The 23,683-nt window shown below is 48.0% G+C and overlaps 1 protein-coding gene across 5 annotated transcripts in view; it reads left to right on the top strand.

The window, feature by feature from the left end:
• The window catches only part of TUBGCP3 (tubulin gamma complex component 3), a 60,947-nt gene extending 37,477 nt beyond the window's left edge, over positions 1 to 23,470 (top strand). For all 5 annotated transcript variants that reach the window (XM_073795422.1, XM_033843890.2, XM_033843889.2 and 2 more), the window contains 8 exons: positions 823 to 958; positions 2,026 to 2,094; positions 4,596 to 4,731; positions 12,421 to 12,509; positions 12,635 to 12,766; positions 15,922 to 16,062; positions 20,091 to 20,207; positions 22,371 to 23,470. In XM_073795422.1, coding sequence (XP_073651523.1) covers positions 823 to 958; positions 2,026 to 2,094; positions 4,596 to 4,731; positions 12,421 to 12,509; positions 12,635 to 12,766; positions 15,922 to 16,062; positions 20,091 to 20,207; positions 22,371 to 22,529 — 979 coding nt within the window. In that variant the 3' untranslated portion in view covers positions 22,530 to 23,470. The remainder of the gene's footprint in view (positions 1 to 822; positions 959 to 2,025; positions 2,095 to 4,595; positions 4,732 to 12,420; positions 12,510 to 12,634; positions 12,767 to 15,921; positions 16,063 to 20,090; positions 20,208 to 22,370) is intronic.
• The last annotated feature ends 213 nt before the right edge of the window (positions 23,471 to 23,683 follow it).

Raw genomic sequence — 23,683 nt, 5'->3', positions numbered from 1 at the left:
CCAGGGGGTGGGGGCCAAGCGTGCAGGTTTGGGGTGGAGGAGAGCAGGTGTTTCGTGAACGCTTAGAGGCCGTGGCCGTGTTGCAGATCGCATCATTTAGCTGACTTACCCGTGTTTGCCTTATGCCACGTTTTAATAATTAGAGTGTCTCATCCTTGATAGCAAATGAAAAATTTATTTCTTCTCAAAGGCCTGTTTTAAGTTTCCAGTTTTAAAAGGGGAATGTCATCAGTCTCTAGCTTGCCTCAGATTTATTTGAGCGACACTGACGTTGTTGGTCCTTTTTCACCCTGTGCACACCTGGGGCGGATCTCAGAAATGTTAGCTTCATTTTTAGGAAGGCAGATGTCAGTTTCATATTTAGGAATGCAGATGTCAGTAACCCTTAAGTGTTTGCTGGTAACACAGTAGTTTTTAGCCTTTAGAATCATGGTGTCCACACAGCCAATTGTTTTGATTTAATCTAGTCCTTTCTGCCCATTGGATCTGTACAGGAAGTTACAGTAGTTCATGCCACTGTAGGCCAGGCTTAAGTTTGAAAACTGTATTTTTTAACATGCGTGGCTCACTTTAGGATTTTCAATTTTAAGCTGAATCAAAATTAATTTTAAAGAAGTGTTTTGCTCCCCCAAATACTTGATGAAATCTTATTTATAGTTAATTCTGTAGCATTCAGATTTTACAGTCATTTTGTTGCCGTGTTGTATCGGTTCCATTTGTCCTGTTAGGTTTTGTCACTTGAACTCTATAGTCTGAAGTTTTCAGGAAGCGCATTGAGAATCCAAGTAACATCCTCTTTTGCTTTTACCAAACTCTGTTAAGACCAGAGCTTGTCCGTCCGGCTACGACTTTGTACCAACACAACCTGACTGGAATTCTTGAAACAGCTGTCAGAGCCACCAACGCCCAGTTTGACAGCCCTGAGGCCCTCAGAAGACTGGATGTGAGGCTGCTGGAGGTACCGCAGCTCTGGTCCCACCCGGGGCTCCTCGCTGGCGCCCTCCATGTGGCCTGAGGCCCCGCTGCTCCGCTCCGCTCTGCTCTCTTCTCTTCGCTTCTCTTCTCTTCTCTTCTCTGCTCTGCTCTGCTGTCTCTTCTCTGCTCTCCTCTCTTCTCTTCTCTTCTCTACTCTTCTCTCTGCTCTTCTCTGCTCTGCTATCTCTTCTCTTCTCTTCTCTTCTCTTCTCTGCTCTCCTCTCTTCTCTTCTCTGCTCTCTTCTCTTCTCTTCTCTTCTCTTCTCTTCTCTTCTCTTCTCTTCTCTTCTCTTCTCGTCTCGTCTCGTCTCGTCTCTTCTCTTCACTGCTCCACGCTGCTCTGCTCTGGTGGGGGGGAGCTGGCCACTGTGCTTTGGAATCCCTGTCCGGTGGCCTGGCGTGGTGTGGCCTCAGACGGGTCCCTGCACCTCAGTGTGTCCTCCTGACAGAGGGCCGCCAGGGCTGCGGGCAGGGGACGTGCAGCTCCGTCCTGGGGCCTGGCCACGTGGGTGCTTAGTCACCACCGCTGTTGCTGCTGGTGACGACACCGGGCACAGAGGTGACAGATCGCAGTAGCGTTGATCACAAACAGAGGTGTTTAGTTTTAGTTGAGAGAAGATGGCTTTTTTTAGGGGAATGAGTATTTCATAAACGTAATACACTGTTTGCTTACTTATGATGAAGGACCATTAGCAGAACCTGTGGGTTTTTAAAAAATGTTTACTTTTATGGATTAGGAACACAAAAGGCAGTGGGTTTTTGTCATTTAAGAAAATGCTGATGAATGTTAAAACTGATTTTACAATTTCACTAAAAATACGCTCTTTATCCCAGAATATTTGCAGGGCAGCTCGTATGTGCCTGTCTGTCTAGATGCTGAGGGTACAGGAGTGGAAAAAAGATGCCCTCCTCTGCTCTCAGGCAGCTCTCGCTCAGAACTGCTGAGTGGTTTTTAAAAATTGGGCTTTATTTTAATGCCTTTCCTTTGAGGACTCGACAGCTTCACAGTGGTGGGAAGCCCTGCAGTTGTGTGTTTGTTTTTGCCCTCAGGTCTCTCCAGGTGACACCGGCTGGGACGTCTTCAGCCTGGACTACCACGTCGATGGGCCCATTGCAACCGTAAGATCCCGCTGGGCGCCATCGTAGCTGTTTGGGTGGCTGCATGTCCCTGCTGCTTCAGAGTCGGTTTCTCTCTAGAGCTCCGCGTGAAGTGCTTGCTTGCATCCCCGATGCGTCCATTGAATGAATGCTCGAGCCAGAGTCGTGTGTGTGTGCGTGTGCATGTGTGTGTGCACCAGTCACTAATGAGTGCTGAAGTGCTGGATTATTTTAAGAATTCTTAATATCATTTGTTCTTATCATAGGTTTCAGCAAGTACTTAACAAATGGGTTATTCATTTTGTTCCATTATTCTTAGACTGTAGTGACTAATTTAGGATAATTTGAAGGGAACTATAAAGTATTTTAGTGGCATTGTATTTTTACTACTTGGATAAAATTTGATATTTAGTATCCATTTGAGCTGATGAGAAAATAGCTGCGCAGTTGTTCACGGCGCTCTTCCACTGTGTTTAAAGAAAAGTTCTGTTTCCTTGAATGGTTCCCAGGTCATAAATGATTGACCAGCACAGCTCTCTTGTGTGTCTGCAATTAAAATGCCCTCTTTAGTGCTCAGTTTTTCTTTATTCAGACTTGAGTGAACTCTCCTTGACCAAGGTATCTCTTTGAACTTATCTCAGTCATTTTCATATCTGAAATATTGAAGAAGGACATGCATTTCTTCTAATTCTTGGGAGAATATTCTGTTAAGAAGTAGTGCAGTTTGGCTCTACTGTGTCTCCCTAGCAGTCTCTGCAGAGCTGGCTGTCCATGGCTGTCCTTCCTCTCCAGGGGTGGTGTGCGCCCATCTCCTGCTGGAGAGCCTGCACCGAAGCCGGCTCTCGTGCATTCCCTCTGGGCTGACAGCTTTGCTCTGCAGGGGGCCCTGCCTGGCTCCTGTGAGGCGGTAGCTGCTGGGGCAGGCTTTTCACACGCAAACTCCCATTGTTTAAACTTTACCAGATCAAAGCTACTACATCTTCAATATACAGCTGTGCTCAGACTTAATTTTTGGTCATATTCAAATTAGTTTTTTCTCCTTAGATGTACGTCATAAATAGTTTTAAGTAATTATAATGTACAAAACAGGATATTTTAACAAATGATTTATGTTAGAAACTTTCATATTATCTACCTTGTTAATATTGCATATATTACATATTATTTTTTCGTAGAATAAATGATACCATAGTGAAGGCAGCTGCGTCGATTATTTCACAAAATGTAGGTGCCTGGAGTGATAGATACACTGAGCATGGTCTGTATACACGGTTACTTAATTACTGTATGATTTTGCACATCTTATGAGAGTATCGAAGTTATGCATTGCATACCTTGTGCATCAATAATTGATCACGCAATGTTATATTTTCAAGATTTTAGATTTTTAAAAGCTCTAGTAGAGTCAAGAAAATAAGTTTATATCATAGATGTATTTAAAAAGAAATTTAAGATAGATCCCTGCCTGTGGCTAATAGGTGTCAGTTTCCTTGCCGACTCCAGTGGGTTGATGGTCCGATGGGAGAGGCTGGATTGGAAGGAGAAGAGGTCTTGTAATTGGTTGGTGGAGTCTGCCCAGGACTCACACAGGGAGTGGCCTCTTCCCTGTCCAGTCTTTGCCCTCCAGTCCCAGGGTCAGCATATGTCCTGGGTTGGCATGTTCTCAGTGGAGTGGCTGTACCTGTAACCATTTTATTATACAGCTGCAGATAATCAGACTAGCGTTAGAAATTGAAATAATTTTTAACTATCACATTAAATTCTGTGCAGTTGGATACAGAAGTTACTAGAAAGATAAAAAGGGCTGTTTTATTTAAAAATTTATGGTTTTAGAATCAGATTTTAGAAGCAAATGGATTTCCTGATTTTTCCCTGTTTAATTTACCATATTAATCTATTTCCTTTCTATTCTCATTGAGATTGTCATTTTTTGTATAGAATTTAATTAGAATGGGTACATATCTTAGTTACATAGTTACGTCTTCTATAACACAGCATTATTTTAGATTCTTACAAATTCTGTGAAGAAGGATTTGGAAGGACAGATGTCATTTTGACAGTGGGCAGGATAAGATCCATGTATTTCTACCCTTGGTCTCCAGGGTGTTACATGAGGTGTCAGGAGGTTATTTGTTGAATGTTCCTCCGAACTTTATTCTGTAGTAAGTGATGGACTGAGGGACCACGTCCTGTGGGTGCTGTTTCCCTGTGTGAATGCAGTGGGATGTGAATGTCCCCCCTCAAGACAGGTCATAGTTGTAAGGAATTTCGGCCACACTGAACTTTTGTACATCAGGTCCGTTGAATGTGCTCTGACACATAAACGATCAGCGTGGTTGCTGTGTGATGACACTTTCCTAAAGTGTGCTGTGATGGTTGCTTACATACTACTTAGAATGTGTTAGAGTTGGTTGTGTGTTGTCTGGCTTTTTGTTTAAGGAAAAAAAACAAAAGACTGAGCCCTGCCCTGGGAGGACCCTCATCTCACAGGATCCTGTCAGCCTGTGTTCTGTTCTTTCCAGGTGTTCACTCGAGAGTGTATGAGCCACTACCTGAGAGTGTTTAACTTCCTTTGGAGGGCCAAGCGGATGGAGTACATCCTCACTGACATCCGGAAGGGGCACATGTGCAACGCCAAGCTCCTGAGAAATATGCCAGGTAAACCCCGGCAGAGGGCGTGTCCCCGCCTGGCCCCTGGTTTCTAGCAGCTTCGCAAAAACAAAAGTGTTCTTAACGTAATTGAAAAGTGGTTTCTTGTGCTTTTGGATTTGTCTTTTGTGAAGAGGCTCATTTGTAATATGCTTATCTTGACTTCAGTGCAAATCAGGAAAAGAAATTGAGTCAAGTTAGGTTTGTTTAGACATTGAAGTTTCTTTTAGAATCATGTAGTGTTCATATATGTGCTTTAATTTTTTTTAAAAAAATAATCTTTAAGGAAAGAAAGCTGTTTAATAAATCACTGGCTCATTTAAAATTCACTAAGTGTTTTAATTAAAGTCTGTTTGGGAATTGCTTTAATATTGTTTTGGTTCATAAACCAGGACATGGGAAGATTTTACAATATTTTACAGTTAAAAGCTATAATAAAACTCTCATGTCATGTAGTCAAGTTCATTTTTTTGTTTGTTTTTGTTTGTTTTTGTTTTTTTTGTGGTACGCGGGCCTCTCACTGTTGTGGCCTCTCCCGTTGCGGAGCACAGGCTCTGGACGCGCAGGCCCAGCGGCCATGGCTCACGGGCCCAGTCGCTCCGCGGCATGAGGGATCTTCCCAGACCGGGGCACGAACCCATGTCCCCTGTGTCGGCAGGCGGACTCTCAACCACTGCGCCACCAGGGAAGCCCCAAGTTCATTTTAATGTTATAAATATTGAGTGACTTGAATTATGAATAATTTTGAAATCCTTATATTGGAAGTGATTTGGTCAAAACGTTTGAGAAAGTATTTCAACAAATTACGTCTCCAGAGAAGAACCACACGGTCATACTGTTAATCCTTTGGTGAAAGCAGTTCCTAAAAGAGGAGCAGTTGTTTGCAGAAAGGCTGCATGAGCTCTGCTTGTTTACTAGGTCGAGCCTCCTCCCTGGGCAGCTCCCAGAGTTCCAGAACTGTGACACCCCAGAAGCTGGGGGCTGGTGGGTACCTGTCCACGTGGTAACACGCGGAATCACAGCTTTACTGGCGTCCAGGCTTTCTGTCTTCCCGGCGGGACTCGGCGAGTGGTCGTGATGCTCTTAGGCTCCTGGCCGAGCTTCCTCCGGACTCACTTCGAGACGATTAATGGTAGGGTCCCTCTGAAGTAGCTGAGAAGGACTCAAGAGGGGGCGTTTTCTTTGAAACCCTCTCGTGGTTGTGGACGGTAAATATGCCTTCAGCGTCCATTTTCTAGTCGATGAGGGCGGAGGTGCTGGCTCCTGGCTCTGCCTCTGCCGCCCTCCCCGGAAGTCACGCGGTCGGAAGTCACGCGGTCGGAAGTCACACGGTCGGTGCGCCTGCCAGGTGTCCACTGGGCCTGCCCTCTCTCCTTCCCTGCGAACACAGGGGTCTCATCTTCCTCAGTGTCTGATCGAGATCATTTCAGCACAGTGCAGATATTTGTCATTGTATCACTCTTCTCCTTTCGAAATAAACAACTGTATTATTATTATTATTTTAATATAAATTTAGTTATTTATTTTTGGCTGTGTTGGGTCTTCGTTTCTGTGCGAGGGCTTTCTCCAGTTGCGGCGAGCGGGGACCACTCTTCATTGCAGTGTGCGGGCCTCTCACTGTCACGGCCTCTTCTGTTGTGGAGCACAGGCTCCAGACGCGCAGGCTCAGTAGTTGTGGCTCACCGGCTTAGTTGCTCCACGGCATTTGGGATCTTCCAAGACCAGGGGTCGAACCCGTGTCCCCTGCATTGGCAGGCAGATTTTCAACCACTGCGCCACCAGGGAAGCCCAACAACTGTATTATTTTTAGCTGTGGGAAATCTGAGCTCTGTAACAGATCCAAGTATTAGCTGGTTCTGATACGTTTTTCTGATTTGGATATCAGCAGTGTCTATGCAAATTGGCTTTTCTCTTATTTTGAATAGTCAGCAATGAGTTTTGTTTTCTACTTGAAGATAACTAATGCATTTATTTGATCAGTTTTCTGTGTAATTTTAACATAACTTGATCCTATTGTATCGTGTTCAGTTTCAGCTTCTTTCACTGAGCCTTTTCCCTTGTCATTAAAACTTCTTCTAACATATTTTTAATAGCATAATATTGCCTCCTGTGGACATATCATTTTATCTTTCCTCTTCGGTTGGGCATATAGTTTTTTTTTTTTTTTTACTATTTTTCCACTAATATAAATAATGCCATAAGCTTTGTGTAAATATATATTTATATGCCTCTGGATATTTCTTTAGAATAGGTGAATTGGAATTGCTGGGTTAACAGATACGAATCTTAGGTTTACTGTGCATTTACTAATACTTTTATTTGTTAGTATTTATATTTTAACTCTGTTGGTACATATTGTCAGATTACTTTTCACGAAAGTTTGTACCTGAAAAGTTTGTACCAATTTAATTTACATCCCCGTAAGCACAGCTGTCACTGGTTGATAGTTGTTGGATATTATGTTCAAACAAACTGTCAGTTTGATAGGTGAAAATGGAAGTTCATTTTATTTATTTGTTTTGTATGAATTAAAAAAATTTTTTTGGCCACACCCCATGGCATGCGAGATCTAAGTTCTCTGACCAGGGATCGAACCCATGCCCCCTGCAGTGGAAGCGTGGAGTCCTAACCACTGGACCACCAGGGAGTTTCCCCACTGGACCACCAGGGAATTCCCTGGAAGTTCATTTTAATTCCTTTTAATGCTTTTTAAATTATCTTTGAATGTAAACACTTTCCTTTCTTTCTTTTTTTTTGTCATTTGTGTTTGTTTTTTCAGGAAGTTGTTTTTTTGCCCATGTTTCTGTTGGAGTGCAGCCTTCTTACCTTTAACTTATAAGGAAGTGTTTTAGTTATTAACGGCCAGGCAACTTGATGAACAGAGATCAACCAGGTAGTTAGTCTTTTTAACACAGCAGATTTAGAAATTTCCTACCAACCATAAATCTGAGGCAAAAATACAGGAAGATTCCAGAAAATGCTTCTGAAAGCAGCCCGTGGAGTCCTTCACATATGCACGTGTGTGTTTGGTCATGTGCACAGAATCCATGATCATCATCCCAGATATAATTTTAATAATATTCATCAAAATAAGTTGTTTGGAGTAAATACTTACACCTGAAAATGATTTGCTCAGAGCAAGAGAGTTTGATAATGGTATGCCAAGCCGATTAAACCCATTTTATATATATTTGCCATTTAGCTAGACAGAAAAGATTATTGATCTGAAATGGTTTAAAGATTTTTTTCCTTTAAAAAGAAATGGAAGTTCTTTTGTTAGATTCAGTTAATCTAAAAACTGTTGCTATTAGTGGCAACTAAATGTCTATTTCAGATAACATTTAACAGATGAAATAGACAAATACAGAACTACAGGGAAATGAGCTTCCTGCCTCTTTCTCAGCCTTTGTGTCCTGGGGGCAGGGAGTGCATGGAGCTTCCCCTCCCCAAAGAATGGTGTTAAAATAGTCTCCGTTTTGGTCCTCGTTGGAAATAAAAGTGAAGGAGGAGGAGGTAGGGGAAGTGGTCGGCTGCCCTGATGGCACGGGACTTGTTTTCCTTTCTTGGTGATTGATATGATAATGATTCATCTTACAGTTGGCGTTCTAGACTTAGTGGAACGGTGGCCCAAAGATGAGTAGATGTTTTTCTCTTTGAAAGTTCCTTTTTGTGTCTGTCGTTTCTGTCCACGTGGGTGAGTAGGTAGTCCTCAGTGATTACACGCCTGTGACGTGTTCTCTTCTTGTTTGCCAGACTGCTAGGTTGAGTGGTTAGCGCTCTGCCCGGATTCTGGGCTGTGGCCTCGGGCTGGTTCTTAGTCTTCTGCCTCAGAGGCTTCGTCTGGGTCGGGGCTGGCTGGCAGCACTTGCCTTCAAGGGTTGCCAGGATGGAATCTGTGCAGCGCTCAGCCCAGTACCCCTCGGGGAGCCCCACGTGGACAGGTGTCCTCACACTTGCCTGGTAGACAGAGGACGCCAGACGGTGTCTGCCGGAGGCCCTGACCGGTGACCAGAGGTCTTGTACCCAGGAGACAGGAAAGACCCAGGGTCTTACCAACGTCCTTTGACTCCATAGCCTTGAGAAATGAATCTCATGGGTAATTTGGTGAAGTCACTTTTAAATATCATCCCTTCAGCTGTAGATAAAAGTTGAAGGAGGTGATTTTGAAATTGTGAATAAATTGTTTTAGGGTATTTTTTGGAAAGAAACTTTTGTAATTTTTAACAACACTCAAGGCTATTTCCAGTGCATCTCCAGTTGGGCAGAAGCTTCTGGGAAAGATGTCCACACCACACGGGTCAAGCCCGTGAGAGCTGCTGGTGTATTTTAAAGCCCAGAAGTCCCTCCCGCAGCCTTGAGGGGCAGTAGAGGATTGCAGACAGGTCTAACGTCTCACACCTGAGTCTGCCGGAGGGGAGACGGTCATTCTTGGTGTGTGTAAAGCCGTCTGCCGCCGCGCTAGTCCAGCGGGAGAGGTGCTGTATTTATGTATTTATTGGACCTCGGGGTGAATGTTGCTTTGCTTTTGGAAGTTTTAGAATTATATGGTTGTTTGTGGTTCAATTATAAAAACACAAGTACTTCTATTTTAAGTATGTTTTAAGTGTATTTTCAAGGTTCTGGGTAAAGAGATTCAAGGGCTGTTTCAGGTGTAAGTTGTATTTTTTAGGAGTTAAAGGACCAAAGTATACCCTGTGAATTCAGTCTCCGTATCAGTTGGGTTCCTAGTCGTTAGAGCCTTACCTGGGCAGTGAGCAGTTCCGAATCCGTCAGCTCAGAGCGCTTGCTCTCTCCCGCGGGGAAGGGAAGCACTGTGGTGGTAGAGGGGTTGCAGGCGTTACCGCGTGGGTTATTTCAGCAGATCCCTTTTCAGGAGGCAGTGCCCTCGGGCCCCTTCACTCTCAGAGGCTTTATCTTGGGAGGAGGGTGCATTAAAGGTGCTGTCCTCCGTGCTCCCTTCAGACTGGAGAACAGATAATTTTTCTAGAGTGAAAATACATTTGGTAGTACTTGAAGACTATGAAGAAAATAACACTCATTTTACCATTGTTGCCAAATTTGCCTTTGGTCACGGAAACCTTTTGAAAAGGATGTGAGTGAAATAGTCAAGACATAGATGATGCAGATTGTCTCCTTAAAGTTTGAGGATCGAAATGATTCATTCAGTAAATAATGATTGGCCTACTCGGTGCTGCCCGTTCTTGGTATCCAGTGGTGGATGTGACAGAAAGGTCCCTGTGGTCAGGAAGCATCTTGTCTCGCAGGCAAGCTGGACGTGTCAGCAGGCACTTAGAGTGCTTTGATTGTCGTTTGAAGTGGGGAAGACCAGGTGCTGTGGGAGTACGGGAGGGAGACCCCCACCAGGTGGTGTCATAGGACGGAGGGGCACCTGGGCTGGCATCTGGAGGTGAGTGCGTTAGACGGGAAGAGTGGGGAGTGGGGGAGGGCCGGGGGCCGGCAGAAGAGCATGTTCAGAAGGGGGGCTGGGCCAGGTGCAAGGGCCTCGAGGCCCACTGAGCCGGTGTGACTTCAGTGCAGCAGGGGCCAGGGAGGCTCCGCCCCGAGGGCTGAGCTTGGAGGCCAGCAGACTGGCCCACCATGACAGTGTGCAAGCGTTACGCAGCCCGGGGAGCCTGCAGCCTCGGGGTTGAGAGCCGTGGGGTGGGAGGTGTGGCCAGGGTGGACCCCTGGGCCTCTGCTTCCGGGCACTGTGGGAGGAGCGGGGCTGGGCTGCCAGGTCAGGCTCACCTGTGTGAGATGTTTTTAAGGGTAAATGGATCTGCAGCCCAAGACAGATCTGGGCAGGAGGAAAAGACTTCAGCTTAGGTGATAGTTAGAGGAGACCCAGACTGCACAGAGCAGCGAAACCTGGAGTCGCACTTCTTCCCTGATGTGTGGAAGATTGTCCTGGAGCCGGAGGCTGGCAAGTGGCCGCAGATGTGCTCTTGCCTCTGCACTGACCCAGGCCCCCGGGCAGCGCTCAGCGTTCTCACGTCATCCGCCGGGAGCCGGGATGAGACCTACCGTTCTGCCTGCGATCTTAAACTTTCTTTGGTGGGAAAATGTCAGGCTGGGTTAGTGTAAACTGCAGACCCGTCTCACGAGGCTGGGAAACAGGCTGCCCCGTTTGCTGTGAGTGTGGGCAGAGCCGTGCCCTCGGAAGTGGTGAGGTTGTGCTGGACGAGGCCTCAGAGACGCTGGGCTTCCGGGAAAGTTCCACCCGAGGTCTGTGATGACATGAAGAACAGTAAAGAAACAGACCCTTCCACACGGGGTTTCTAGACTGTTTCGTATCACAGAGCGTTTCATGGAACTTTGCCGCTCTACGAAGAAATCCCATCACACCGAGAAAGATCTGGAGAATCGGACTGGCACGCTCCCGCATGCCTGTGGGATGTTTGAATGTACACGGACGGCTCTCCAGGGGGACTGCCTGGCGTCGGGGAGGGGGACAGCCCGCCGTTCCAGCTCTGGTTAAACCCCAGATGGAGTTGCACACTGGGGTTACTTCTCTGAGAAGCTTACCTAAACCATAATGCAGATGAATATGGCTTAAAACAGCATGTTCTTATGCCTTTTTACATTGAAAAGTCATTTTAGTTAAATAGACTTTGAGTGCTAGACTAGAAGTCTTAGCCCTCGGTTTTAGTAGGAAAAGTACATCCTTCACTCTGGATTTACAAATGAAATAGGAAGCTTATAGCTGTCTTTCAGAAGAATGTTTACCATATTATGGATTGCAGATTCCTGATGGTACGGGGGACGGCAGGCTTTGGAGCCTGTGCCGATCTTCTGAGGTGGCCGTGCTGTTTCTTCCCTGGCTGAGGAGGGCCTGTTAGACAAGCCAGAATCCCCACAAGTGTCTCTTAGTCCTCAGCTTGTAGAAGGCAGTAGTTTTTCAAGTATACAGCACACTGTTGTTTTTTTCACACCTGTTTATACGTCGCTCCGTCATTACTCCTTGAGGAAGGGACAAGAATGATTTCTCAGATCACCGCATGCGACAAGTGAGTTATCCAGGTAGCTAATTGAAGGCCCTTGGAGCGGTAACAGAAATATGTCGAGTCTGACCCATATTAAAGTCATTCCCCCAATGGAGCCTTCAGGGACAGTAGTATCCCATAATAGTCCAGCAGAGTCTCTGAACAAAAATGAAAAGTCCAAGCAGAGAATGCTGCTCCCTGGTGACCCTCCAGCCTTTTCCTGGTTTTATAATCTCACAAAGAACAGGAGTGGAGTCTGGGCCCTGCCCACCCCCTCCAAGTTCATGCTTCTCTCAGGTGACAAGGTCACATTCTGTACTTAAGGAGATGTCATTTTTGTCGCCAAATAGCTAGGGGATAGTAAAAGTCTCACGCACAGTAGGCAGACTGACTGACTGTAAAGAAACCATAAAATTGAGCTTATATTTATTCAAGCTATTGCATCATTGTAAAACAGAATTTCTCTACTTTTCAAATACAGTTACTTCATTTTATGCCATTTCTTGTTAGATCCTTATATTCCGTAAAGTAATCTGTCACTGCGTGATTGGGTGGCTAAGTACGTGTTTACATAGCACAGAGATGGACTCTGGAAAGGCGGGTTCCTGCTTTAGGGGTCGAGAGTGAAAGTGAGGGGGTTTGGGGGAAGACAGCTTGCAGGTGCAGGAGGGCAGGCTGTGCTGGTGTCCGACGGCGGTGTCCGGCTCTCTTGCAGAATTCTCTGGGGTGCTGCACCACTGTCACATTCTGGCTTCCGAGATGGTCCATTTCATCCATCAGATGCAGTATTACATTACATTTGAGGTACGTTCAAATCAGCCCTCGATTCTGGTTGAGATCATCTTGTCTCAGGCCGTCGTGCTGTGCTTCGTAGAAGGTGCTGCGCCAGCGTGGCGTCAGCGCCTCCCTCAGGCTCTCGTCATTTCCAGGTGCTTGAGTGCTCTTGGGACGAACTTTGGAACAAAGTGCAGCAGGCCCAGGACCTGGACCACATCATCGCCGCGCACGAGGCCTTCCTGGACACCGTCATCTCCCGCTGTCTGCTGGACGCCGACTCCAGGGTAAGACGAGAACAGACGGTCAGCCAGTCCTTCCCTTGGGCTCGTCCCCTGGTGCGGCCACAGCCCTGGTAGCCGGGACAGTCTTGCTGTTAGTGTGATGTTTCCCCTCAGGGTTGGAGCAGTAGTGCTCAGGTGAGAACGTGCCTTGAACTGGGCATGAAAGGATGAAGACTGGTGGCGCCCATCCACCTCCTGGGGTGGCAGCGATGTCCTCGCGTGCTGCTCAGGGGGGAGTCGTCCTGAGGGATGGCAGTGCGAGAACAAGCATTCAGAGCCCATCCCTCAGTTCAGGGGGTGTGGGTGGAGGCCAGGCCTTCCGGAGCCTCTGGCGGCAGAGTCAGGACAGGCTGTCTGGATAAACCCCTGCTTGTTTGCTGACACTCCTTCCTGTAGGCCCTGCTGAAAGTTGCATGTTCCATGTGGCAAGTCTTCCCGGAGCTTAGATTTTATTCAGAGATCTGGGAAAATAAGGAACACTTTGCTTTCACTTGAGACAAATGTGAAGTAGGAAGCAAAATTTCAAGTACATTTTTGACGTTAAATGTGCGACTTTAAAGACGTTTCAGGATTGCAGAGGGCTGCTTCCCACTAAACCTCCACCCGCTGCAGGGGTCCTTCTGTGGGAACACGCTGTTTCGTCTGATTTCTTTTTTAGTAGACGCTTTAGTAGATATTTGCCGGAAGCGTGTGTGCGTTTGCACTCCCAGCAGCAGGTGCGTGAGAGTCTGTTTTCCTGCAGCCTTGCCAACAGAACATGTTGTCATACTTTAAATTTTTGCCAGTGTGATAGGTGAGAAATTGTATCTTAGTGCTGTTTTTTTATCATTTTTTATAACATCTTTATTGGAGTATAATTGCTTTACAATGGTATGTTAGTTTCTGCTGTATAACAGAGTGAATCAGCTGTACTTGTCTGATTTTTTTAGTATATCTGGTTAGCCATCCATGGCTGGGAAAACAGGTATTTTGATATGCCAGATTTCATTATTAGAGAATTATTGATCATGTGTGCTTCTTTACAGATGCTTCAGATCAAAGATGCTTCTATATAGAATGTTTTATAAATATATTGAAACAGTGGCACAGGAGTAATTTAAAATACTTGGAGCGTAAGGAGAACTTAGGAAGCGCACACCTCAGGGCTTTCAGCCTCGATCACTGCACCTCGTCTGTATCAGGCTGGCGCTGTGGGCAGGTCCTGTCAGGGCAGGTCCTGTCGGTGGATGAGTGTCCAGGGCCCGACCTGATGGGCTGCGGGCGTTCGCTGCCACCATGTCCTTGTCCACTCGCACAGTGCGGGGCACTGCGGGCAGGTGGACCTAAGGCTCCGTCCTACTTCTCAGCTTTTGACCCCGGCGTTCCCGTGGTTTGAAAGAGCACGACACCCCTCTCTCTTCCCTACATTTGTGAGAATTAAATTGCGTGCTGCTCGTGAGCCGTCGCCATAGTGCCTGGCACACATGAGCTGCTACTGTTTTTAAACAGTTAAAAGTCATCGTGTGTGTGTGTGTTTTGCAGGGAGATTTACGATCGTTAGATCTAACGCTTTTTAGAAAACGTGTGAAGGGCTGGGGGTTGTCCCCAAGCTGGCGAATCAGGAGCACACGCACCTGCCAGTGGCGGTGTCTCTGCCCGTTTGCACATGTGGAAGTTCCATTGTAAACAGCTAGAGGCCACGCTGCTCACTGCTAAAGATGTCTACGGGGATGAACAGAATCCAAGCGAGAAAATATTTTCGCCTGTAACGTGATTTTCTCATGATAGTAGATGTTTACGTGTGAGTTGGTCCTGGCTAAATTCATGGAAGGAGTCGTTTGCTGAAGGCCTTAATGATCTTTTCTGAAATGGTCCGTCTGCTGAGGGTTTTACTTTTAATTTGATGGTTTATTTAAAGTAATCACTAGAGGGTTTTTTGTTTTTTAAGAAACCCAATATATAAAACAAATTAAGGCAGTCTGTTATTGACATAAATTAAATGTATTTTTCGTACGTCACTTAGTAAGAAAAACAAGGCTGTTTGATACACGTAATTTTGAAGTTGGAGGTTGTGACAGGTGTGTGTGTACGTTTCCGTAATTTCTGCTTGTGCATTCTTGAGAGAAATCCTGAGTCACGCTGTAAATTGTCGCAAACGGGTGTCAGCACAGAAGGCACTTCCGTCGCCGCCCGTCTGAGCAGATTGCTGACAGCAGAAGCACATGTTGCACTCTTAGCTTGGAGTAAACAGCAGTAAGTCACCCCAGCTCCAAAAATAGTCAATTTTTATTTGACTGCAATAAAGAAACAAACTAGAGGAAATAAATCCTTGTTAAAAAGTCGTCTCCAGCTTTTGTTTTGATTTTGTGTTACGGCTGAGGCCCCACCAGGAACAGGCAGCTCTGAGCCGAGCGCACTGCTTGCTGTCCACGAAAGACCCCGTGGGTGTTGGCTCTCATGTTACCTTTCAGCCCCCTGCCCCTTCCCCTCCGCCGGTGTTGTGGTGCTCGCCGTACAGCCTTGGGTTAGGATGTGTATGGTGCGTGGATATCGTTTGGTGTACATACAAGACTGCTGTGGTCTCCTTTCCGTGCCGCACTAGAGAGAGAATGCATGACCTGCGGTAGGTGTGTGCCCTGAGGAACCCTGTGAATTAGGGAGACGCACTGTCGCCCTTGGTTTAAAACCATCCTTTCATTCCTGGTGTAAAGCATGATACCTTTTTCTAAAAAACCTTGCAGGATTTGATTTTTATACTTTTCCAAGAATTTCCTCTCTCATATTCTCCATGTCTGGTTTTGGTATGTGCCACCAGAAACAAAAAAAAGTGTTTCCATCCCTTCCCCTCGCTTTCTGATCCTCGAGCAGCCCCGCTGCGGGCGCAGCTGCGCGCTCCACACCGTGGAGTCGGGCAGCACCTTGGGTTGCCGGGTCTCAGTGAGGATGGGAGGTGATTCAGCGAGAGCCTGGGCTCTGACTGCTTGCTGTTGCTGTGGAGATTCAGAATTCGCGTATTTGCCAGGACCGGGCGTTCAGTCAGTGTCTGCTGATGCATGAATGAACAGCTAAACAGCGCCTTGAGAATTTCACTAAGTGTCAATATTTTATTTGAAAAACTTAGTAATAAGCGTGTTGGGGGCTCTGTTCATGAAAAGAAAAAACTTGTCCTCTCTCCCCAGGCACTTTTAAACCAGCTGAGGGCCGTGTTTGATCAAATCATCGAGCTTCAGAACACTCAAGATGCCATCTACAGAGCCGCCCTGGAGGAGCTGCAGAGGCGCCTGCAGTTCGAGGAGAAGAAGCAGCAGCGTGGAGCCGAGGTATGGTTCTGGTGCTGGTGGGCTTGGGCTCATCCGCTTAGACGGTGAGCTGTTGCCGCAGTGATTCCCAGCGCAGCAGACTCTGCCGCTGAAATGTCGCTGAGGCTGTGGTCGTAGCCGCGTCCAGCTGGGGTCCTGAGCGGCTCTGGACTCTTTTACAGGGAGTGGGCACCGTCACTGTCCTCAGCTTTCAAAATCAGGGAGGGCAGAGTTCACGGGAAGCTCTGGTCTCTTGCCAGCGTTCCTCAGTCAAGTGTCGAGACGTTCGTCTGCGTCGGTGTCTCCGCTGGGTGGTGCCCGACTCTGCGTCGCTCTCATGTGGAGCTGGCGGGCACATGTGTACCCGTGGGAACCGGGTTTGTGCACGTTGGCTATTTTCAGTCACCTTACTGAGTGGTTCATGTCCTTCATGACCTTGAAGTACAAAGATTTATTGAATGAGTTTGAGTCTTTATGGGATGTCTTGTATTGGATATAATCTGTACAGTCTTTCACTTTTTCAAGATGCTTATTCTTGGGGTGGTGACAGACTGCTCAGTTGATGCGGTTGGATTAGTTTTATTTTTGAGTATTCCCTTACAGTCTGCGTTAGAGGATCGTTAACTTGGAAGGGACACAGCGCATCGTGTGCGTGTCGTGCCTTCAGGGTGTTCTAGGGATGGGTGTACTGCTCACTTTGTTTGCATTGCCGGGAGCAGGGGTTTGTGGCTGAAATGTCAGAGTTGGCGACCCCCTGCCCCCGGGGCCTCCCGGCCGGGCCCGCCCAGGAAGCCTGCGCACCAGGCGGACTGAAGGCCCACGACCCCGTCACCAGCTTTGTGCTTTTGCTGACTTGACCTCTCTGAGACCAGTTTCCTGGTTTGTAGAACGGGAGTGATAATAAACAAACAGACTCCCCTGGAGCTCCTTACTTTCATGTGCTGGTGTATGTCAGCTGTTAAGTGTCCAGTGAATCCCGCCATGGCCGTGGTTTCTCAAACTGCCCACTTGCCCAGAGCTCTGCCCTTCTGGGGAATCGCTGAGCTGGGAGTCTGCGCTCTGGGGGCGCCCAGGCTCACTCCCCAGACTGTTGCCCGTCAGCGCCTCGGAGCAGATCTGCCTGATAAGGCAGGTTATTCAGCGTGTTTGTTCAGACGTGCTCGGGATACGCGGGAGAGGCGAGAGCTGCGAGCGTACCCGAGGAGTGGTTAACGTTCGCGAGGCAGGGTGATCTGCGCACTGTCATCAGACCTGAGGCCCCCGCAGGCTGGAGGGGCTGTGCAGGACGGCTCGGAGGGCCCAGGGCGCCTGGTCGGGGGCCTCTGCCCGCCCCTGCCGCAGCGATCTGCACTGCTGCTGCTGGGCAAGGGCTCCCGGGCGCCTCTTCCTCCTTCAGTCCCTGCCCTCAGTTTTCTGCTTTCTTCCCACTTCTCAAAACCGTGTGTGATAATATGTTCAATTCAAATTTAGGGCTAAAGTCCTTTTCTTTCTTCTTTTTTCTGTCTCACAATTGGAAATCTTGTTTTCTAGCAGGAGCTCACCCAGCTCTTTGTTCTCTGACTCCACCTGCCCCCCACACACCTGTACACACCTGTACACACCTGTACACACCACTCTCTCAGAACAGGCATCTTGACCCTCCCCCCACAGTGCAGCAGCCATGCGATTTCCCAGCCACGTGTCGGCTCCTGCAGGGTGACCTCCCTGAAATAGCTATTCCCGTAAGGTTTTGCCACCAGCTCAGTACCCAGTTAGATTAATTGGTTTCATTTTTGCTTTTAATTATTAGCAATAGCTTTTATTTATAAAACAAAATTGAATTTAACTATGTAAAATCGTTACCTGGCTGCAAGTACAAGACAAAGTGTTTGGACGCAGCCGCTGTGCTGCTGACGTGAACGTGCATGTCAGCCCAGCTGTGACGCGTATGCCGCATTGTGACACTGCATCATGCTATCCACTTAGAGTTCTTGTGCTTTTTTATATGTATGTACTACAGTAAAACAGAATATTTAAAAATTGTGTTCGAAAAGACAAAAGGTGGTAGGGAAAGGATAGAAAGTAATATAAGTTCAGTAATTACTTCATCTTTTAAAACCCAGCATCAAGAGGTATTTTTTAAAGCTCATGAAGTAAGTAAGACAGGTGTACATACATTAAAGATACAGACGTGGAAATAACGTCTCCTAAAATCAGGCCGCAAGAAGGGGCGCCCATCGTTCGCCCTCAGGCTGGTTAACGCTGTCTGAAGAAATGGAGCACAGGGACGGCCCGCTGTGTGAAGCTGTCCTTTTAAAGGCAGCCACTGAACAGACTTAGAAGCCTCCTGGTTGTCAGAAGAAACACAGACCATGTGGTAAAAGAGGACCACCGTCAGGGAGACCAGAAAGCGTCTCGCTGGTGAGATGACAGTGGGACCAGACGTGTCTGTCCTGTCAACAGAGGCAGCGGGGCTAAGCCCACCGCATGAAAGGAGAGGCCTCTGGGTAACCTCTGGGCTGGGGCTGCCGTCTGGACCCGTCGCCTGCTCGCCGTCTGGGCAGACCTGCTTGGTCGGGAGGTTCTGGGACAGAAGAGACAGGACAGAGTGGAAAGGACGGACGACGCACCGGGCACTGAAGTTGTCCAGAGGGAAGCAGCTTGCCGTCGAGGGCACAAGGCAGTAGAGAGGACAGGGCCAGCTTGTGATGGAAGATGGGGTTGCGGTGAGGTCCCGCCACGGAGGGAGGGCCGGAGGGGCGCTAGAGGTGGCCTGTGTCTCTCAGGCCGCGGAGCCCCAGGACGCGATTCTGAAAATGCGCGACCCTCATGCCGACGGAAATAAACGGGGAGAGAGCCACCCAGACGCCTGCTGAAGCCGCTGGGGAAGCAGCGAAACCCGGAGGCGGCCGGGCAGCAGGAGGTGGGCCCCGGTGAGATGAGGGTGAGCGTGGACGGAGGGCGTCCCCGGCCCAGGGGGAGCAGAACAAGCCGGGCACCTCCTGGGAGGCCGTGGGGGGAAGACAGACACACCGAGGCGGTGTGGAAATGCCGCCTGCTGTCTGGCTCGGACCCGTGAAGTCAGCCTGCACACGGGAGGGAGATGAAGGGCTTTCTCTGGACAGAGGGCGAATTCTAGGCAGAGCAGTGGCTCAGCAAGGAGCGAAGTTGCTTATCAGCAGCTCTGCCACAGGAAAGGGAGCGGCCGGACCTCGGCGGCGTGGAGAGCTCTGTGCTCGTGCGCCAGTTCAGTCACAGGGAGGGAAGTGTCCAGAGCCTGCTTGGGAAGCTCTGTGAAGCTGACACCAGATGCGAGAATCTTTATCCCAGACCTAGATTGTGCGTGTTGATGGAAAAAGTCTTACAGAAAATACAGTGGAAACATTTAACAGAATATTGAGAGAATAATTCACCAAGACTGGGGTTTATCTGAGGAATGCAGGGGTTCAAGAGGTCTATTCGTGTAATTTACCATGTTAATTGATAAGAAATGATCCTGTGATAATTCCTGCGTGTGCTGGCTGCAAAGCAGCTAGTCAGCTTCACCAGTGATCGAGAACTGTCTTTACACGCATCACGGCTACGGGAAACGGTAAGAACCGTTCCCGTTCAAGTCAGGAGTTAATGCAACATGTGAGGGTGCCAGTGCTTTGAACCGTCGGGTTCAGTTTACAGACACGTAAAGTATCTGCACTGAAACACGTCCAAAATGACGGACAGATACAGGCTGTTTATTACAGCATTGCTTCTAATAGCAGAAGACTGGTGAGCTGTGAGGAATCTCTGAATTGTGGGATGTCACAGAATGTTAACACTGGGGCTGATGAACATTACTAAGAACAGTGAGGGACTTCTACGGTACTCGTGTGTTGATGGAAAATACTTCCAAGGTATGTTATTAATTGAAAAAAGTAAGCTAGAGAGCAGTTTGGCATCAGAAAACGACCATGGACGTTTCCAGCGGCACAGAGGGGTGGAAGTCAGCGCCCCGCCACTAACACGCACCTCAGCCCCGCCCCCCAGCGTCTTGCATCTGGAGTCTAACCCGTCTGCTTCTCTCTCACTCTCAGGGCCAGTGGGGGGTGACGGCCGCAGAAGAAGAGCAGGAGAGCCAGAGGGTCCGGGAGTTCCAGGAGTCGATACCAAGGCTGTGCTCGCAGCTGCGCATACTGACGCATTTCTACCAGGTGCGTGTCCAGCGACAGGGTGCCGCCCGCGTCACGGTAACTGACGCTCGATGCCAGATGACGGAAGGGGCGTCGTTCCAGCCGGTCCAGCCTCTGCCGCTGGGTGGGAGTCTTGCCCTCGGTGCTGTCCGACCTCTGGTGGCCCTTCCTTCCCGTGGCTGCTCTGGTGGGCGCGGCTCTGCGGCCCCCTCCTCTGCGGACAGGCGGGGAGCGTGCGGGGAGCGTGCGGGGAGCGTGTGGGGAGCGTGCGGGACGGGCCTCAGGCTGCTGGGCGGCGGCGGCCACACGCTCTGCTCCGCTTTGTCTCTCTTGAGGGTCTGGTTTCTGATTTCATGTTTCTCAAGGTGATGTTAGTGCTGGAAATAGAGATGAAAAGATTTTATGAAGAGTTCTTCCCCTCAGTTCTGGTAACTAATTAGACAAATCAGGCGTTGAACCCCAGACCTTGAAAACTTATGTTTCCGTGCCATGTATTCATTGGTTCAGAATTCTGACTGAAACGCCACGACCCTGTTCCCTAGGCATCTAGTTTGCTTCCCAAGGTCCTCATACTTTTTAGTTCTGAATTTCTCTTCTGCATAACTAAGGGGTAAGTTTGTCCCTTTTGTAAGTGGGCTCACTTTGGCATTGGCCTCCTGTTACCTTTCTGTTGAAAACACGTTTCATAAATGGTGGTAATGACTGGTTTATGTCCAATGCAAAAATACATCTATTGGGCAGGTGTTTTGATGATGATGCGCTGTCTTGACCCAGGTCCTATATGTGGTGTGGGTTCATAATTCTCAGAAATGGGTGCCTCATGGTTACGTTCGTGCTGTTAAGATGGTTGCCCAGCTGCAGAGGAGTACTCAGTAACTTAAAATGTGTCCAAGTGCTGATTTCTAAAAGGACAGTGGTGGTTACATGTTTTCCCGGTAGAGTTAATACAGTTTTTAAAAAGTAATCTTAATGTAATCCCAGCATTACTTAACATTACAGCCTTGATCTTTGTAAATCACTGCCGTTCAGACTTCCTTTCTTGATCACGTAAGTCCTTTGCTGTCTTCCTTGTGTCGGTGGCTGAAACACTATAGAGTCTTAACAGCCATCCGTGCTTTGCTGCTTGTGAGCGGCCCTGGGCCCGGCCCCGCGGGAAGGCATGTCCTCATGTGTCCAGGTGGAGGCGTCCTTCTTCGGCATGTTTCAGTTTCACGCTCGTGAGAAGCCCTGGCGGTGTTTTGAGCAGCGTGGTTCCTTAGGGACTTTCTCCCAAGTCCTCCTTACCCAGAGAGATGGTGACACGCGCACACGCACGCAGGCAGTGTGTTCGCTCAGTGTAAAGTGACTAGTGTCGCATACACGCGTCTGCACGCGTCCCAGCTCCCAGGAGCTCCACCAGAAGCAAGGGTGGGGGGCAGTGTCCACCTCGAGAGTTTGGGAAGGATGGACAAGGGTGTGTCGGTGACCTTTTCTCTGCCGATCAGAGCTTTGCCGAGCGCTTCCCCTGAGCAGGTGACGCTCAGCTGACGTGAGACGGGCGGGGGGTTGGCAGGGATGGGAGGTGTCCTCAGTGACTCAGCCCGGACAGAAGCAGTTGGGAATTCTGTTCTGTTAAAGTTGAGTGAACGTCTCTCACACCCTGTCGTCGTCTTTGCAAACCCCCCAATGAGGAGGTGATGTGGCCGCACTGCCCGCCCTCGGGGGCAGCCGCAGCCCGACACCCCCAAAGGCACCGGGGCCCCGAGCCATGGTTTACATCACGTGTCTGTTCCTGGTGTTCTCAGTTTGTCCTCCCATCAGGGCTGTATGATTAAATACTCTTTCATAACTCATGTGAAAGATGAAAAGTGTCACACTGAAGTTATCTATTCAAAATTTTAAAAATAGGATGTTTTCCCACCAGTTGCTTTGCTGTTTTGCTCATTCTTGTAGAACTTAAGGACAGAAAGGAAAAATCTGTTGGTTAGTTCTTTTCCATGAAATTACTGTTGTGAATTTGCATTTGTGGAAATGGGCATCTCTTCCCCGTGGGGCTGCCCTTGACTGGGTGAACTCTGGTCCCGGGGACAACCGCTAGGGTGGGTGTTGGTGGAAATAACTCCGGAGGGGGTTAAAGGCGGCATGGTTGTGTGGGCAGTTCCTTCCTGGACCTGAGATGGGCGTGTGTCCCCTGCGTCTCTCCAGGGCATCGTGCAGCAGTTCCTGGTGTTGCTGACGACCAGCCCTGATGAGAGCCTGCGCTTCCTGAGCTTCAGGCTGGATTTCAACGAGCATTACCGCGCCCGGGAGCCGCGACTCCGCGTGTCCCTGGGCGCCAGGGGCCGGCGCAGCTCCCACACGTGAGGCCCCGGCCCTGCCTCAGGGCGGCAGGTACCGCTGGAGGCGTCGTCATGGAAACGCTCGCATCGCATCCTCGGGGACCGCCTGCTGCCCTCAATCCTGGCAACCTCGACAGCCTGGCGTCGGGCGGCGGCAGAGTCGTGCTTTCCTACGTTGGAGTTGAATATATTTGTAATATCACTACGTTAAATAGGCTGGCTTGCACTATTCAAATTTATTTTTCAAAGTCTTCATATTTAAAAGGTACCACACTTTGTTGAGGCTTTTAAGCTCTCCGTGATATAATTCATATTTGTCACTTTTTGAAAAAAACCACAGTTTCTTTTAGAGAAAATTAGGGTGATGGATATTCATCAGTTAGGATGGTAACATCGTTGCTGTTTCCTTGGCATCCTCTTCAGAGGCAATTTTTGTTAATGTCATCAAATTACATTGAAACCAAATGTCCCTACTAAAGAAATATAGAGAGCATTTTATTTTGGTTTTTAGTGTTGTAAAATATTAACCTCTGTAAGGACCTTTCTATCAGTGCATTTACACGTGTTCTTTTTTTCTCTTCCTTCAAAGTTTACATTTTTATATTTAATTTACTCTCAGATAACTTGGAAAATAGTGTAGAAAAAGAGCAGGAGTGATGTAGACAAAACATCCTTAAGCCTAGATTTCTTGAACCATCAGCTGAATCAACATGTAAATATGGATGACTAAGAAAGGTAATGAAGTATTTTATTTTCAAGATTCTGAGAAGCATTGGAAAGAAATTGTCTTGAACAATGAAGATTTCCTTTTTCCTTGCCTATTTTTTCATTGTAAATATTTATATACTACTGCCCAGATGCTGGGGGGACATTTTTTGTAAAAATGTCATATCAAGTCGCATAAATCTGCCTTTATCATGTTGTGTAAGTGAAAACTTAGAAAATTAAAAGCGATTATCTTTCCGATGTGTTGGTTCTTTCCTGATTGTCTATGAAGAGACATAGTTCGCTTGCCAGGCTCGGGGGCTGGGGGTTGGCAGAGTTCGTGCTTCAGTACAGGAATTATTGAATCAGTGAAACCAAGACATCAGACCGTGTGCAACTTCCGGTGCAGATCCAGAGGGAACGCCCCCCTCGCCGCTTGCGTGATGCGTCCTCTCAGTTTTTACCCACGTCCGA

This window comes from Tursiops truncatus, chromosome 18 (assembly GCF_011762595.2).
Source record: "Tursiops truncatus isolate mTurTru1 chromosome 18, mTurTru1.mat.Y, whole genome shotgun sequence".
NCBI lineage: Eukaryota > Metazoa > Chordata > Mammalia > Artiodactyla > Delphinidae > Tursiops > Tursiops truncatus.
The sequence above is the reverse complement of the archived record's forward strand: the minus strand, read 5'-3'. Positions and strand labels throughout refer to the sequence as shown.